Source organism: Hippopotamus amphibius, chromosome 11 (genome assembly GCF_030028045.1).
Source record: "Hippopotamus amphibius kiboko isolate mHipAmp2 chromosome 11, mHipAmp2.hap2, whole genome shotgun sequence".
Lineage (NCBI taxonomy): Eukaryota > Metazoa > Chordata > Mammalia > Artiodactyla > Hippopotamidae > Hippopotamus > Hippopotamus amphibius.
Window position 1 is genome coordinate 2,265,546 of NC_080196.1, and position 17,801 is coordinate 2,283,346.

Below are 17,801 nucleotides of genomic sequence, written 5' to 3' on the forward strand. Positions count from 1 at the left end.
ACAGGCCCCTTCCTGTGTCCTGCCTCCCCGACGCCACTGACACGGTCTGCCCTGTCCTGACACGGTCTGCCCTGTCCTGACACGGTCTGCCCTGTCCTGACACTGCAGGAAAGATTCTGGATTTTTTTTTTTTTAACTTGTAGAAATGATTCTAAATCTTTCCCTCCCAAATAGTTGCTATAGTAAAGTTAAAAATAGTATCAGGAACTGTGGGACAAACGTGGTCTTCACAATCAGAGTCCCGGCCCCAAATCCAGGCCCCCTGAGGAAGGATGGGATCTTGAGGAAGAGCAGGCTCGGCCAAATGAGCCTCGTGCTTTCTTCAGGAAGGGCCGGCGGGTGTAGACACGTGCAAGTGATTTAGAAGCCACTGGAGTTCAAGTGTGCACTGGCTCCCCCCAGGGCAGAGGCCCCCTCCCCCATGAGATGACTGATAAAATCGCTCCCCCAGATCTGTGGTGCAGAGGCTGTACAGTCAGCACCTGTGATGGTCAGAATAACGGCCTCAGGGGTGCCCCGGTCCTGATCCTCAGGCCCCGTGGCTGTGTGCCCTCTCACAGCAAAGGGCGCTCTGCAGACATGATGAAGGTGAAGGACCTGAGGTGAGGTGACTGTCCAGGTGGGTCCAATCTAAGGACCTGGAGAGCCTGTCCTGGCTGCAGGGAACCAGAGAGATGACCTTGCAAGAAGGACTTGACCGGCCACCTCGGGCTCTGAAACTAGAAGTGGGGCCGGGAACGCGAGCGGCTCTAGAAGCTGCAGAAGGCAAGGAATTGGGTTTTCTGCCAGCGCCTCCAGGGGTGGTGCAGCCCTGCAGGCAGGCACCCTGACCTCAGCCTGGTGTGAACTCCAGGACCGTACGTGAGCTCAGCTAGGCCACCAAGTGCCTGGTCACTGTGACAGCAGCCCGCGGGAAATAGGACGGGGTCTCAACAGGAAGCAGGTATCCTGCTCAGATGGAGGAATCCAAGGAGATTTTAATCAAGGGATTATTCACAAGGGGTGGGCAAGCTGGGAGAGAGATCTAGGGCTCCTGACAGCGGGAGCGAGGGTGGGGGCACAGCCCAGAGCCCAGAGAGAAGGGTGCAGGGGGGCGCCCTGCAGAGACCAAGCGGGGATGAAAATGCCCCCACCTCAGTGTCCCCTCCCTCAGATCTCCAGCTGGTGCTCCCCGCCGTCCCCAGCCAGGCTCAGCCGGGAGCCAGAGGGCAAGGCGGCCTGAGGTGCAGCCCATAAAGGCAGCCTCCCAGGCCCGGCTGGCCGAGGAATGCAGGCCGTCTAGCAGGACCCAGTGAGGAGGAGGCGTGAGGTCATCGGGTGAGCGCCACTGACCAGGCTGGTCCCCTTCTTCGATCCAAACAACACGTTATGTGACAATATGCACTGCCCAGCCCCAGAAAAAATGTATGCGGAAAACAGTCACTTTTTAAAGAAAAAAGCATACTGCTCAAGTTTTCTTAGATGCTGACTGTGGTCTCAGCTTAACCTACGACCCGATCAACTTCCCAACGCAGCCGTGAAACGGTGCCAACGGCCGTGAAATCTCTACTTCCCGCTACCTGTTTACCGCTTTTGAAGCAAGGCGCTAGCAGGGAGTAAAATGCCAAAAATGAACCAAGCAAGGGTGGAAAACACCAAACTTTCACACTGGAACTGAGGCCCACTCAAAATGTGCAGAAAGCCCCAGTGTGAGCCGCCTGCCTGCCCTGACCCTCCGGCACCCCCCGCCCCCCCGCACGCCCTTGAAGAAGCGCTGGCATCCGGCTCTGGCAGCTCGCCAAGGAAGACCCCAAACTCTCCCGGCCTGCAGTGTGGTCAGGGAGGCCACACGGCATGGATGGGCAAGAAATAAGAAGCCACAAAACCCCCTCTAAACAAACTAAACTGTTGCAGATCTGGTAGTCGAAGTCCATACTTACTTTCCCTACTAAACCTCTGAATCGGGACAGTAAAACCTCAGTCAAGTCTGTGATTTCAGAAAGAGGTGACAAAGTTATATTACTGTATCTTCCCCACCTATTTCAATGCAGGGGTCTAGGAAACAAAAGTCCTTGTGGTTGAAACATTGGGATCAGAGTATATTTTAGATCAGTATAGCTCACTCTGAAGACCTTTTAAGCTCAAGTATTTGGTTTAAAAAAAAAAAACCCAAAACCCTCACCCCTTCCCAACCTTGCCCCCACCGTCCCCCAAAAAAACCCCACCAAACCCCACGCGAGGGCCGGGTGTGGGTTTCCAGAGGTCACTGACCGCGTCTCTGCTACTGTCCTTAAGAAGCACTCACGAACACGGACTAAGCAAATTCTGCACACACAGGAAATCACACTTCATGTTAACGCAAGGAACTTCTTAACAGATGCTAGCTTTGGGGAAGAAGTTCCAGAACTTGAAAGTGGTCTCCCTGGGCTCCCCTGCCGCTCTGTCCCCACAGGCACGCGCGGGAGCACAGCCAGCTATCTCCGCTGACAGGGTGCGGAGGGCACCACCGGGCAAAGCTTCAGGCCTAAGGGGTTTGCTCCGCATCACTCTTGACCCTATTATGTCTCTGGGTCCAAGAGGTCCTCATTCACAAAAAAAGTTCCCTTAAAGAGAAAAGAACGTCCGGGGGGGACAGTCCCCCACGCCTCTCTCCTCGAGCAGCTCACTACCTGCAAACCCCACCAACCCGGGCCGCTGCCTCCCTGCTCAGACGTGTCACCGCTGCTGGCCTGTTCGCAGAGGAAAGCCCTGCAGCACAGTCTACACCCGCGGAGTCAGGCTCTGGGGCGTCCGGGGCTGAGTCTCAGATCCCGGCTCGCCAACCTAAAAGCCGAGGGAACCCGGGGATTTTACACAAACGTCTCTCCTTCCACGTTCCCACTGTGAGACGGGGGTGGTAACAGGGCTGCGGTGCGCGTGGGACACCTGAATCCACGGAGACACTGAGCGCAGGGCCGCCAGCGGTGGGCGAGCAGGCAGTGCGGGCTGCTAACACGGTCCACCCTGACACCGTTACCATGATTACCCCCCATCTCCATCCCACCAACCTCCCGCCGCACCCTGAACCACACACCTGGCCCCTCCCCCACCCAAGTAAAGCATATGCATCCTGGCCTCTGGTCACCACCCCTCTGCCCGCACTGCCCAGCCGCTACCCACACGCTGCCCACTTTTCAGGTCCAGCTCCCTGTGGACCCAGAGAGGCATCTCCTGGCCAACCGACCACAGGGGCTGACCCTCTCTAAGATCCGGGCGGCATTCGGGGCCCTCGTGGGCACAGGCCCAGTGTCCAGGTCTCGGGGGGGACGAGTCTAGCCTGTTCTCTCCCCTCTTCTGATGCTGCTGGTACATCCACCTGCTCAGGGCCCAGCCCATAAAGCCTTGGAGCCACGTCCCCGGGCTCTTCCTAATCGTACTCTGACTGTCACGAGGAGATGGAGCTGCAGGCTGCGCGCTGGTTTTGCTTAGATTCTAGCAGCCGGGGAATTGCAATGAATTTTAATTCTCACTTCAAAAGGGTCTGCTCTGTGCACGGGCCGACTCTTTCCATCCTGAACGCTGCAGACGGCAGCTCCTACTCTGCTCTGACACCAGCACCAGGGCAGAGGAGAGCCCCGGTCACGGCGACCTCACACGGACCGCGCCCCGCTAGGCAGCAGGGGCTGGCCGTGGCTCCCGGGTTGTGCAGGGGGCATCGGGTACTCACCAGTCAGCAATGCATCCAGTTATCAGGTAGCCAAAGATTAATCCAACCAGTAAGGAGAACTTAGCGACATGGACCTTCCAGGCATTATCACACACAAGATCCCACTAGAGAGGGGCAAACAGAAGAGAGATCAGAGAGAAGCACACAGAGGCCACTGGTCACCAATCACAGGGCGACACACAATTGTACTCAGGGTCGTGACACCCTTTACAGCCTGTGTCACACGTACCACTAACCGTCTCCTCAGTGCTTTTGAAAATCCAACAAGGGGGAATAAAATTACACCCACAGAAGGCGGTGTAACGTTTTAGTTTGGGACAGAGGATACACGTGTGCAGGGTCTGATACCCCTGGGGCATCTGGGGATGTGTGTTCCCTCCATCCCGGCCACCGCGGGGGAGGTGAGGCCGGGGGGCCCCGATCACTGGCACAGCGGTCACACGGCCCTGCAGGTGGGAAGCCCCTGCCTGCTTTCTGCACAGAGTATCACAATGACACGAGGAAATTAAAAGCAACTTCTACGTTTCCATCCCCAAAAACTCCCCAAACGTCGTAAGTCATCTTAAAAAGAAAGAGGGTTAGCAGTAAATATTGAAACATCAACTTTACCTAAGAATTCTTATTTTTCCCTCATCAGTGTCTCTCGTGTTTTCCCATATCCCACACTAAAGCCACCCACTCCATGTGGCGCGAAAGCCATTCAATTGGTGGATACGACATTCAGACTATTTTTACAAGTAAACTTCATTATGTAGAAAAAGAAATAAAAATAACCCTCCAATTTTTCCTTGCTCCTGTTGCAGACGTGGTAGAGAAATGTATGTCTGCTCCCTCGAAGTGACGTGTGGCCACGTGGAGCGCACGTGAGGACATGGCCCTCGGTCCACACGCAGCTGATGTCGGGGCCCGAGGGGCAAACAGACCGGGTCTGGGCTTCAGCGGGGTTTGGGAAAAGCCGAGCTTCTGCACCAGCCGCGGTGGAGGCAGGCGCCGGCCTGCACAGAGCAGGGAGGCGGCCGCCTGTCCTGTGGTTCCCGGACGCCCTGGGGCGCACGCAGGGCGGGGCTGCACGCATCTCACCATAACCGTGCAGGTACAGGGGTTCTTTACAGGGAGGCCGTCCCCGTCTGCCCAGGGACCCGCAGCGTAAGCGTCAGCTGAGCATGCGTTAGAAACGCAACGTCTCGGGCCCACAACAGGCCCCGAGTGGGACGTTCTGGAGGAAGCGCAGCAAGGCGGTGTGTGACAAGCCATCCAGGTGACAACAGTGCCGCGCAGGCCTGCCGTTTCCCTGCTGTTTTGAATACAGGGAACGAGCTTCCCAGGCCTGGCCCGGGGCTCAAACAATCAATTCCCAAGTGCAGGGCGAGGTCAAAGGCCGCCTGAAACGTGTACAGGCAGGGCTGGTATGTGCTTCGTGCCGCAAATGTCGGGTCAGAAAGCTAGCGTGTGAGCTAAAGAGGCTTCTGGAGGCCAGCCTGGAAAACCAACACTCACGTATATATTGTTTCTAGGAGAAAAAGCATTTTTAGTAACATACACCTTTCAAGATGCAACCTATGTCGAACCTCGGCAACGCAGGCTCTGCCCGTCCTGGGAGCTGCAGCATCTGAAGTACCAGCGTGTGTACAGTCTGTCTCCCCAGCCCTTTACACATTCTGAGGCTGTTTCTGAATTGTCTTCTCTCCTCTCTGCTCAGCACAAGACTCTGCCCACAAAGTAATCCATTCCGAGGGCAAGAGTCACAGCTACCAGTCCACCCGGCTCCTCCGGGCGGGTGAGGAGATGCTTACATGCCTGTAGTCCTTACAATCCCAATCACATCACACCTTCCTGAGCCTCGGCCTGCCACACTCTTGGCAGGAGAACGGCACACCTGGTCCCAGGCTGCTGCCGGGGGGGAGGGGGGTAGGGGAGGAAGGGGGCTCGGGGGCTGGCTCTGCGGTGCCTGTCTCCACCCTGACGTCCCACTGATGAGCCTATTCGAGGTTGTGACGCTTATATCAGATGCCAGGAGACAAAAGAGACTTTGATAAAAGGATCTGGGGCGGGGCAGGACCGCCAGCACTGCTCTGAGTCCAGGCCCCCACGCCATCACGCGCCTTGGCCCTGGGCAGCCACAGCCCAGTTTAGCTGCTGCCTACTCCGACGCGGAGCACACCTCTACCAATTAGCAAGGCGGGGGGCGGAAACTGAACGAGCCGAGGAAGACAGCACCGCTCCCACGGCCGGCCGGGAAAGGCAGCCTGGTTAGGCGTGCCGTCCCCGGTCTGGGTGGGCGGGGGGTGGGCGGGCGGAACTCAGGGCAAGGCCGTCACCTGGCGCCTTAAGCCCCTCGATCCGGTGTCAGAGCAGGCAGCATCCCTGAGGCAACAAGAAAACTACTCCAGACCCCAGCAGGCTCCCCAAGATAAGGTTCCTCCTGCCTGGGTGTGCCAGACACCCCGAAAGCCTGGAGGCCCCCTTGAGGCCCATCCTCCAAATCAGGTGGGGAGGGGCCGGGAATCCGCCGGGACAGCATCCCGTGTCTGACCTCCACTTCCGATGAGAATAAAATACACGCAGATGTCGTACAATCTCCAGAAAGTATGAGGAAGCCTTGAGATCCCCTTGCTTTTGAAACCTGCCCCATCATCGATAAGGTACAGCAATCAGTCTTTTCGCTAAGCAAAGGCTAAGGAACATTAAAAAACCTAAATTGTGCAAAGCCAGGACTCAGCGGCACAGGCTTTGTCTCTGACGTCATCACCTGTCACCTCCCTCTTCTCACACCCCCACACCCATCAATCACCAATGACAGAGGGGGCACCCCTCCCAGCACACCTGGCACCCATCCCCCACTCCATCTCCGCCTCAGACAACCTGATTTACAGGGACGCGGAGGGGTTCACTCACCACCCTTCCGGGTGTGGGTTCCCGCAGGCTGGGCTGGAAAACACCACTTCCGGACTCCCTTACCACTACGCCTTCACGTGTGATTGAGGTTCTGCCCGTCACCTGCACACCCCAAAATAAATTCCAGTGCACAACCTCATTCTAATTCTTGGGATGACTTAGATGAGGAAGAGCGTTAAGCTGGGAACAGGTGGGATGTCCGTTTGGTGGTCAGAGCAGGCAGGGCTGGGTCTGCAGGTGGCTGACGTGTGATCCCAGGGCCTGGGTTGGGCCGTGACCTCCTGAATCCCCAGCCTCCTCCCTGTGACCCAGTCCCGGGACCAGGCAGTTCCCGGGAGCTGCTCCAGGCATCCTTCAGGAGGCCCAGCCCTCAGCTGCTCCTGCAATTCGGCGAGCGCTGATTTCATGACCAGATCTCCCTGGGAAGGAGTGTGCAGGGCAAGAGGAGAACTAACACAGGGGTCTGCATGCGCTAACCCCTCAAATCCATTCCCTTCACAGCGATGAGGACAGCCATCTGATTACACCCTTCATCTCTTCGTCAGTGGGTTCAGCAAGATCGTAAACGCGTAGACGTCATGGCCCCATTTCGTAGTCTGATGCCTGCTTTCTTTGCCGTTGTTGCAGGACCAGGGATGGTCCACGGGGATGGCCGTGACGCCCCCAGGGAGGGAACTGACCCTACGACATGATCTCAATCTTAGCTGCCTGTGTGCTGTTTTTTAAAAAAAAGGCAGCAGTTACAGAAAATCTGGTAGATTGTTTTCCTACTTATATATTTTAAAGATAAGCTAAAAGAAATAAACATTATATTATTTTCAAAGGAATAATCTCATTGTTTGACTTGCCAGAGGAGACAAATATTCATCAAGAAAACTAATGAAATTTCTAAAGAAGATGGAAAATACAGGGGAGTTGAGGAAAGCAATCTTATTTTCAGCAATCATGAATATTATGATAAACTGCAAAACAAGAACATAAAAAAACTGGAAGGAAACAGATTACTTATCCAATTTCAAAGTGGAGAGAGACTCCCTAAGGATAAAAACTAAGAGAGAAAAACCACCAAAGGAAAAGGTCATGATTTTAGAACAGTTTGTCTCTCACTCCTTAATTATTATTCATTTTGCTTATTATTTAAAAACTCCATCCATCAAAAATACCATCCACAAAATCGTAAAGACATAAGTTTGTGAAATATATTGGAAAGCAGGTTAGAATATGTCACCCGCCCCGCCCCCCCCCAATGCCACTGTGACATAAGGATGATGTTGAGCCAGAGGCAGACGAGAACGTGCAGATGCAGAAAGAGGACCTCTCAGAGCGTCCCTATGTGCCTCAGAGCAGAAACTTCTGGGGGATGAAGGAGGAGATAACCCCCCCCCCACTCCCCCGGCAAGTTCTATGGCTGTGAAGACAGAAAGCTGGCACGGAGATGCGTCTGCAAACAACCTCACTGACAAATTAGGAGTCTGAGAATAACACGTACGCGCTGCTATATATAAAAGAATCAATAAGGACCCACGGCATAGCACAAGGGACTCTACTCAGTATTCTGTCATGACCTAAATGGGAAAAGAATTTGAAAAAGAATAGATATAACTGAATCACTCTGCTGTACACCCGAAACATAACATTGTACATCAACTATAGTCCGCTCTAAAATAAAAATTAAAAACCACCTCACTGAAACAACCCTCACCTTCCATTCGTTCCCCCCATATACTACCTCCCAAGTTTGCTGCCCCTAAAAGCCTCAACCCCTTTTCCTCTGTCTCCTCACTTCTCTACAAATGTACTGTCCTTTTGTTAAGACGCGATGTGAGCCCAAGTTCCGACCACCCCTTTGAGTCACTGGTCACTGAGCACTCCTGTGTGCCCGGCTGCACTTGGCAGTGAACCCTGGTTTCCTCTTGTTCAGCTGCCTTCAGTCTAGTTCCCAGGGCCCCAGCCTCAGAACCTAAGAGGGTAGAGCAAAAAGGTTTTCCTCTCCCCTACAACAGCCAAAGGAATACTATCCGTATTTCCATAACAATATAGACTGACAACCTGACTAGAAATGGGTGAAGCACTCAGAACATTAACAAAATACGAAACAAATGTTTAAAAACACCTGGGAAAGGCTCGATTCCACTAACTAAAAACAAAGCTCAATATTTTATTTTCAAATTTTTTTTTTTTTTTTACTTTCCCAAAGATGCAGGAGGAACAAAGAGGACTGAATCTGTACTGGGCGTGTAAACCAGGCGCTGCGTTTCTGGAAGGCTGTCTGGCAACGTGCTTCCCGTGACTTGAAATCGTGAATGCTCTTTATCCCAGCAATTCCCTTTCTTGGAACTTTTCCCAAGGAGGCTGAGGGGTGCCCACAGAGGTCCTGGTGCGATGGTGCTCAGTGTCTGTAGCTTGTAAGAAACGGGCACCTGCCTGATGGCCAGCAAGACTATCCGGCATGAAAATGTTTGAGAAAAGTGCTCATGACAAAACAGGATGAGGAAAGCCTCAGGATAAAACTCACAAATAGAGGAGATATTTGTGTACACGGGAAATTTGAAGACATTCCAAAATAAAGTGACTATCTCTGGAGAGTCGAGTTTTATTTTGAACCTTATACTTTTATTGACGCTCCCAAACTTTCTACACATCATCTATAAGCCTTATAACGAAAGAAAAAAAATATAGGTAAAAGTAATATAAACTTCCCACCCACAGTGGTAGGTGGACGTGGTGGTAGTTGGAGCGAGACCAAATAATTAAAAATAAAAACCAACAATCAAAAAAACCTTTTCAGCTTTTCAGGAGTATGCATTTTAGCACAATCTAAACACTCAGACCCAGCAGAAGCTTGTTTGGAAAGTGACTAACAATGTCTCCGGGGCCTGAAGATTACTGAGGATGTCAACGCTCACTGACTGAAGCCAAAACCTTTCTTTAGGGAAGTAAGTGAAAAATTTCCCCCCAGTTTCATCTTCCGTGCTGGAGATCCCCATGTGGGCTGCTTCCATTAGAAACCATGTGGGTTTCACCAGTCACAACACACGTCCTCGTGGGTTCTAAACCTGGGGAGTCAGCACAGATAAAAGGAAACGTTTCTGCTCGGATGACAAAGGGGACAACACTGCTTAAAATTTCAAAAGCTTAAATAAAACAAAATTCCTGACTGAGCTGGAGGAATTTAGAGAACGGCAGGGTCAGCATTCTCCTGCAACCTTTTCTTTTTCCCCTAAAGCGGTATTTCAGCAGCCCCTCAGGAACCCCCGCTTCATACGCCAGGATGTGCCCTGCTCTGCATTTCTTAACGGGAGACAATAGGAGTGTCAAGAACACACGCATGTGCACACACACACACACAGTCCACCCTGGAAGGCCGGCCACGTAAGCTGCACCCGCGAAGCACATTATCTACAATCGGCTGCTCCACATTTAGGCAGCCTGTGCAGGTCTATGTTCATCAGTGTTTTTTGTTTTTTTTTTTAATCGAGCAGTATTTGGATTTTTTTTTTCCCTAAAAGACTCTATCAAAATTCAAGAAATACAGCATGTTTTGAAAACCCCAAATTATCCTCTGCTTTTTGCCTGGAAGCTCATCCCTGATGTCAGGAGATGCCCTGTCGACAGCAGTGAACACAGGTGCCAGCTGGGGCTGGCACCACCCCCACCCCCGCTTCCTTACATGACACAATGGACGACCTGGCCAGATACTCTGGGAGGGGCTTTTTTTCTTCTATTTTTTTTTCAGCTTTGTTTCCCTGTTTTTCATTACTTGCTGCTCAAACAGTTCCTCAACTTTCTCCCCCCGACTAACTTGGTGCCAAAAAACCAAACGCAGCACGCTGAGGGAAACAGTTGAACCAAAAATCTACTGTGAAGCCGCTGGTGCTCCCGGGAAGAGACCAGCAAACCCGCTCTTCCCCGTGTGCGGGAACCCGTCCAAAACCACAGCATCGAAGCTGCTGAGCTTCTTCACCTTCACGTGGTCCATTCTGGACGCGTGTAGTAATTTTAGACTCATCTAACCCTTATTCAGTGATCTCTCTTCTTCTTTTTCTTCTCCACAACGTCTCCTACGCCTGCTGCCCTTTGGCTGTAGTGCCACCTTCGCGGAGCAAGAGGGATGCAAACGACAGTTACTTCAATCTGTGGCCATCCGGGGCTTTCCGGGTTCTCCCTGAATGTGACCATTTTTAAAGGGCTGGAAATATAAAACCTCTTACTTGCAGCACAGGGAACTATATTCAATATCTTGTAATAAACTATAACGGAAAAGAATCAAAAAGAGAATACAGTGATATATACATACATATTATGTATAACGGAATCACTTTGCTTTACACCTGAAGCTAACACAATACTGTAAATCAACTATACTTCAATTTAAAAAAGTAAAGAAAAATTTAAAAAGAGACCTTAAAGAGGAAACAGAAAATTAACCACCTAAACAGGCCCTGAGTAGCAGATGTAGGACCACCTCTGGGAGGTAACAGAAGGCACTCGATTTTCCTTTACTTTTTCTGAAAGGAAGCAAGGATGAGTACAGTTCTAAGCAGAGGTTGACGTTAGTAAATGTCCTTACGAATCTGCCATAAGGCCCTCTAAGGCGCTGGGGGAGGCTGTATCTACACTCCACAGGCAGCAGAGATGATAAAGCAGAGATGACCTTCCATCAACCAAAACCCTGGAGTCTTTCCAAATCCTGCAATGCCTATTTTACTACCTCTAAGAAGGGAAATTGAGAGTACACCCTATACATTAAAGAGGCCTGCTGCAAAACCAGAAGAGTGGGGGGGGGGGGGGGGGGGGAGGGACTCCATTGCCCTAAGCATTCAACCTGAGGGACTATTCCTGCCCTAACTGAAATCAACACACAGGCTTCTCACAAGTAATGGATATTAAGTAACTGAAAGAGCAAGAAACTAAGCAAGAAATTGAAAAGTTGTTGCATGTGTTACTAAAAGAGATCTTTTAGTATATAATTAAGCCAGGAATAAACCTGGACTTTAACATTTGAACCAGCCTCATTAATTCTGGAAGGGAGCCAAGGGGATCTTTGGACAGTAAAGTCAGGGAATCCTTGGAATGAGGAGAATGTGATGACCCAGGTGATCAGTCGGAAAGAACTCCGGGGCAGAAGGAAAATTATCTTTCACCTGCGGAAACAAACACCTTGTCCCTTCCCGCTGCCTGGCGGCTGTGACCCTGACATCTCTCAGCCCGGTGAGGTGCCTCTGTGCCGAGTCATCCCTCGCCTTCCTGCCCGGCCAGGGTCCAGCCACGCCAGGGCACCACCAGCTTCCCAAAACCTGCAGGGCCCTTTGCCGGTCCCACAACATCTATGCACACCCCGATTTTAATGGCTCAATGGATAAAACTCAACCTAAATTATTTAACGCCGTAGGTCACCTGTGAGTCAGAGAAGGGCAGCCTTCTGTACTGCTGGCAGTTTTCCTTCCAAGGGGCATACATTACCTTTGCAAGCACACAATTAATTACAAGGGGTAGAAAATTAGAAAGATACAATGAATATACTTCCATGCATTTAATAAACTCAGGTGTGCAGCTCTCCTCTTCCTAGCGCCCCTGCTCTGTCTCCTACAGCGACCTGTACTCAGGATAAACACCCAGATTATTTATTAGAACATATCATAACTGCCTGCTGTTTACAAATCTTTCTTTCACCAGCTCAGGGGTTGGCAAACTACAGCCTGAAGGCCCAGCACAGCCCTGCCCCCTGTTCCACATGTAGAGTCTGATGGGGCCCAGCCACGCGCCTTCATCCACACCCGTCTCTGCTGGTGCACACATGTGTGTTTGCAGAGCAGAATGGTCTGCAAAGCAGAAAACATCCACTATTCAGCCCTGAAGGTCTGCAGACCTGGCACCTGGACTCGGCCGTGGGTGCCCTGAAGAAAGCGGCCAGGTCCTCTGTGTCTAAGCCAACGTCTGGGACGGGGCAGGGCAGCACGTGGAGCTGCCAGCCCAGAAGGGGACGCGCTCTGTGTCTGCTTGTGTCCACCGTGCCTCTTCTCAACCCTCTTTCTCTCTGTGATTATTTCCTCAAATAGGATTTAAATAATTAATACATAATTACATATTATACAACATTTATACAGGCAATATAGTTTTTAAGTGTTTCCGCCACACTTTTCACCATTAGTAATTTTCCCTAAGGGAAAGAGAATCCTAGTTTTACTATAAAAGCCCACAGGATATAGGGTATGAGAAATTTATTTAAAACAATTAATAATTCTCTCTTAATAGAACAAATCTGTTATATAAATTAAGCATCATCTCAACATCTGTTAAGCGCCCGGCATGGTCTCAGTGCTCTGCTGGCTGCTTTGACTAAGCGTCTCATTCAGGCCTCAAAACAGTCCCACAACACGGGCTTATCACTAGTGAGTCCATTTTACAGGTGAAGAAATTGAGGCCAAGGGGAAGCAACTAGCCCAAAGTCAAATGGTTTTTCAGCAGAAGATTATCAATCTGTATCTGATTAAAACTCATGTTCTGCCCCCTCCCCCCGCCAATCAACTCAAAGAAACAGCCCTCGTTCGTGCAAATACAAACAATTCTCTGCTTTATATTAAATTGTTATCAGCGATAGCATTTGTCTTCCGAGGTATTCAAAAGACCTCAGGTACACGGAAGCAAACCCTTACCATGGAAGTAGGACAAGCTTTGCTGTACTTCACTGCTATGATAACTAAACAAAAATAGCTAGTGAAGTCCCTGTAAATAGCAGGTATGTACTCAAAGGCAGCTATTGAAAATAATATGCCCGCATCTTATTTTTCATAGACTTTTAGTACCAACATGTTGGGAAAAGTTGAGGTCAATCTCCTAATTTTAAAAATAAGAAACCTAAAGTCCAGAGAGATGGAGTGACTTGTTCAAAATAAAAAGCTTGTGGCCGGGCCAGGCCTCCTGGACCACAGACACCCACACTGCCATGGAAGACCTCACTTTCTGACAGGCAGCCCTGATGCAAAACAACCAGGCCCATCACTGCCGAGCAGGATGACAGCGTGTGGTCCAGCTCCCAACCTCATGGTCATCTGTCGGCACCACCTTCACTCTGGTCCAAAGCCCTGACGACATAAAGGATTTTTTAAAATTAACAACATTCTAATTGTGACCAACTCTTGGGCTTCTTGTCAGATAGTCGCTTTTTTAATAATATATGAATCAGAGCAGTTGAGAAGCTAAACCAGTTTTCTCCCTGTTTCAACACTGGTCTCACCATCTTGAAAGGACATGAATATTATTAGGTGAAACGGCCTCTTCAGACAAGGATGTTGTTTGCTTTGCCCAACTCAAATGAGAAGCGAGTACAAATGTGAACCGAAATGATCACCTTTTCCACGAAGGTAGCTGACACCAACCTGCTAAAACGAGGTCCCCAGAACCCTCAGCTGCTGAACTCACAAAAGGTCGAGTAAAGAACACTAGTTGGGGAATTTTTTGGTAAAATTTGGCCTTTTTCTTTGTTGTACTTGAGCTGGGCTATCGTTTACCAGGGTCTCCGAGAAAGAGCATCATTAGATAAAAAAGAGCCTGGAGGAGGCGTGAGATTCAGAGACCGACACGGGGGGCTGTGCAGGGCCGGGCCGGGCCGGCGGGCGACCGTCCGGAGCAGTAGGGCACTGCCGTGAGAGCACAGAGTCTCAGCGGATGAACCCGAGTTTCTAGTCACTGACCAGGTGAGTTACCTCACCTCTTGGGGCCTCAGTTGCAACATCTATGATATAGAAGTCATAAAACTTGTAACAGAGGTTATGAATCAAAACTACCATAAAGCACGTGCCTGGTGCAGTCACGCGCACAGGTGGTTATCACTCATCAGTGTTGTCTGTCATTCAGGCAGCTCCTTCGGGGCTTATGTCTGCTATGAGTAACACCTGAAGGAGAGCTAATGAAGCCACTTTCAAAAAGGGTTTTGCTATTGACAGTCTGTGTTGTTCACCGAGCCTCACCCTAACTGAGCCGAATGAAGGGGTATTTTCCAGCTGTACGTCCTGTCTGCACGGCCAGCACCGGAATAGAAAGTGGGAGAGGCGGGCCTAGGAGATGCCCCCAGGGCACAGCTGTGTCCACAGCTGGGGAGGGACTGGACGGGGAGCGGGCACCTCTCCACGCGGGGTCTACACGCCTTTCCCGTCCTTCCCCAGTGTTCGGAGGTGACGCGCTGCTCTTCGACCTCATCAGCTGCAGGTGGGACAACAACACAGCCCCACGTCCCAGATGTCCCACAAACAGTCATTAAACACGACCGCTTCTCTGACCCAAAAGAGGAAAAGGAGGTCGGTTCTCCAAAGCGAACAACACTATTACACCCAAAAGGGTGTTTACATTTTTTTCCCCCATGAACCAACAATTAACCTCCCCCAAACACTGAGCCAAATTGGCAATGTGACAGCAAAAGGTGACAGTGCAGTTTGCCTCCGGCCACCCAGGACTTGGTGGGACATGAATGTGCAGATACAGCCTCGGGGAAGGACACTGCCATCCACTCGGGGGGGCTCCCCGCGGCTCCCCGCCATCCACTCGAGGCCCCTGACATCCCGAGGGACAAGTTAACAGACAGATAGACAGACAGAGAGTTCTCCAAGATCTTCCTTGAATAAAACTCAAAGCATCCTTAAGCCAAAGCCTGAATCAGCTCTGAGGAGTGCTGCCCACTGCCGTGAACACCAGCTCTCTTGAGGACAGACCCCAGGGATCACACTGGGCCCAGCCAGGTGACATAGGGACATGGAGAACAGACTCAGCTGGACAAGGGCGGAGGGGGCAGAGACCCCTCAGGCCGAAGTGGCTGCGAGTGGCCAGGCTGGGCCTCGGTGGGGGGCCTCCCTTGCAGGTCCCAGACAGCTGCGAGGATGTTCTCGCCTTTCTCACCCGCCAGGCTGCTCAGCATCACATGGGATTTAACACTGGACGGCTGGCTCCTGAAAGGCGTCTTCTGCTATGGGTGCAAGTGGAATCCCAGCACTTAGGAGCCTGTGGGGCAGCCCCTTCCGTGAACCTTTGGAAACTGGCTCTTTCTCACAACAGTATTAACTGCATCCATGTTTGGGGCTTGGTGGACGTAGCCTTGCTCATTGAGCCAGGGCACCTGAATTCCACCCCAGCCTAGGGAGAGCTCTGGAAAGATGCGCTCCACAGGAAAACCCTCCATCAACCACCGATTTGAGGGAGCGGATTCTACAAAGCTCGTCCCAGGGCCACCATGGCCACCCCCGGGCAATCCCCACTCTGTCCCCTCTAAGGCACACGGGAAGCAGAAGACAGGGGAACGGTCCATAAGCTAAACCTGCAAGTGAACTGTGCTCCCCTGCAGGGCTGCAGCTTTAAGACACATTCACTTCTAAGTTAGCAGCTGAGGCATTTTCTGAAGGTGCTTGAAAGCGCATGGACCCGTGTTCGTCTGCAGTAACAGTCAGGGGACGCTGGAGTCAGCCCTGCAGGACTTCTCAGAGCCTTTACCGTTCCTGTGCACCGTGGGTCCTGAAGAGGGGCTCTGTGGCTGCACGTCACAAACTCAGGAGGCCTTGGAAACCCTCCGCCCTACACACTGGGCATTTTTCGAACGGCAGGATAAGACACGTTGCCGGGTATGTTTCGTTTGCCTTACGACCTGATATACAACCACAGTGCAAAATTATAACATGACAATTTGGGGATTTAGAGCCTGGGATACACCACTTTGGTTACCCCTGCATCTATGTGCGGGGAGGGGGCTGCTATTCACGTGTGTCAAAGGATATTCAGAGCAAGCAGAGGGATTTGTTTTCTACCTTTGATCAGAGAAAATAAAAGCAATAACTGTTTCTCTGTCTTTGCAAGAGATTATAAAGGCTAATTGGTGACAGATGGACAAACATTCAATACTTGGGAAATGACATACAGACGCTCAATCGTGGCAAAAAGCGATCACGGTGTACAATTCCCCCTCCTCGAAAGGACGTGTACCTGCACTGGACATCGCCGCCTCTCTTGCGGGGGGAGGCTTAGCAGCCCAGGGCCCGTGGTGCTTACGGGCTCTTTAAGAAGTAGTCTACGTACCCAACAGAAGTGAAGGCAGGGACACAAACAGATATTTGTACATCCATCTGCAAAGCAGCCCTAATTACAGTAGCCAAAAAGTAGAAGTAACCCAAGGGTCCACAGACACAAAACGTGGTGTGTACACAGGATGGAGTATCGTTCAGCCCTAAAAGGGGAGGAGATGCTGACACAGGCTACGTCATGGACGAGCTTGAGGACATGACGCTCAAAGAAAGGAGCCAGTCGCCAAAGGACAAATACTGTCTGATTCCACTTATATGAGGTCCCTGGAGTCAGAGTCACAGAGACAGAACGTGGAAGGGTGGGTGCTGGGGCGGAGGCTGGGAGATGGGGAGTGAGCGTTTAATGGGGACAGGGTTTCAGTTTACGAGGATGAAAAGTTCTGGTGGTGACGGCTGCACAATATTGTGAACGTACTTGATGCTAGTGAGCTAAATACTCAAAAATGGTTCAAGTGGTAAGTTTTTTTATGTACGTTTTACCAAAATAAAAATAGTGAAATAAAATTGTGCTCCAGTTCTAACAATGACAGTCCTGAGATGTGACTCGTCAGGTCCTGCTTCACTTACACACAGAGGATGCCCGCTTGACAAGCAGGAGGTACTGGGGCAGCCACTTCCTGCCTGCAGATTCTCAGTCTTAGGGGTTCGTTTCAAGACAACCTTCTCCAAGGCCCAGACCATTCCTTGCGGGGAGATGCGAGGAAAGGAAGCGCGACAGCCCTCCTGCCCGCACAGCCGGCTGCTCCCTCCCTCGGGCTTCACTTCCCAGAACGACCGCTTAGGTTCCGTCCTCACACAAACAGGTTCCTCCCTTTCCGTCCTCACGCGCGGCCAGCGCCCTGGTCCGGGCCCACCGGGGCCTGGTCTGCGTGTTCAGAGGGCGGCACAGCTTCCGTGTTTAAGGGCTATTTACTGCGTGCCAGACCCCGGCAGTAACAGTGCAAAGTCCTGTCCTTGCTGCCCAGAGTCTAAAGGCAGAAAACAGGCAGTGAGTGAGAAGGAAAGACAGGTGAACTGAAGGCGCTGTGAGCTGAGCGCACTGGAGGGGCCTGGGGCTCCGCCTAGTCAGGACTTGCCCTGTTGGCCGGGCGGGGGTCGGGGGTGGGCGGCGAAGGGTGGGCAGGAAGGAGAGCGGCTCGGGGCGGACGCGAGGCCGG

At 51.6% G+C, this 17,801-nt stretch overlaps 1 protein-coding gene across 7 annotated transcripts in view; it reads right to left on the reverse strand.

Annotated features, from left to right (window-relative positions):
- SLC22A23 (solute carrier family 22 member 23) overlaps window positions 1-17,801 on the reverse strand; it is a 143,770-nt gene that overhangs the window by 106,123 nt on the left and 19,846 nt on the right. For 6 of the 7 annotated variants that reach the window (XM_057699538.1, XM_057699540.1, XM_057699542.1 and 3 more), the window contains exon 2: window positions 3,686-3,789. The exons of the other annotated variant lie outside the window; for it this stretch is intronic. In XM_057699538.1, the coding sequence (XP_057555521.1) occupies window positions 3,686-3,789 (104 nt within the window). The remainder of the gene's footprint in view (window positions 1-3,685; window positions 3,790-17,801) is intronic. 7 annotated transcript variants of the gene reach the window in all.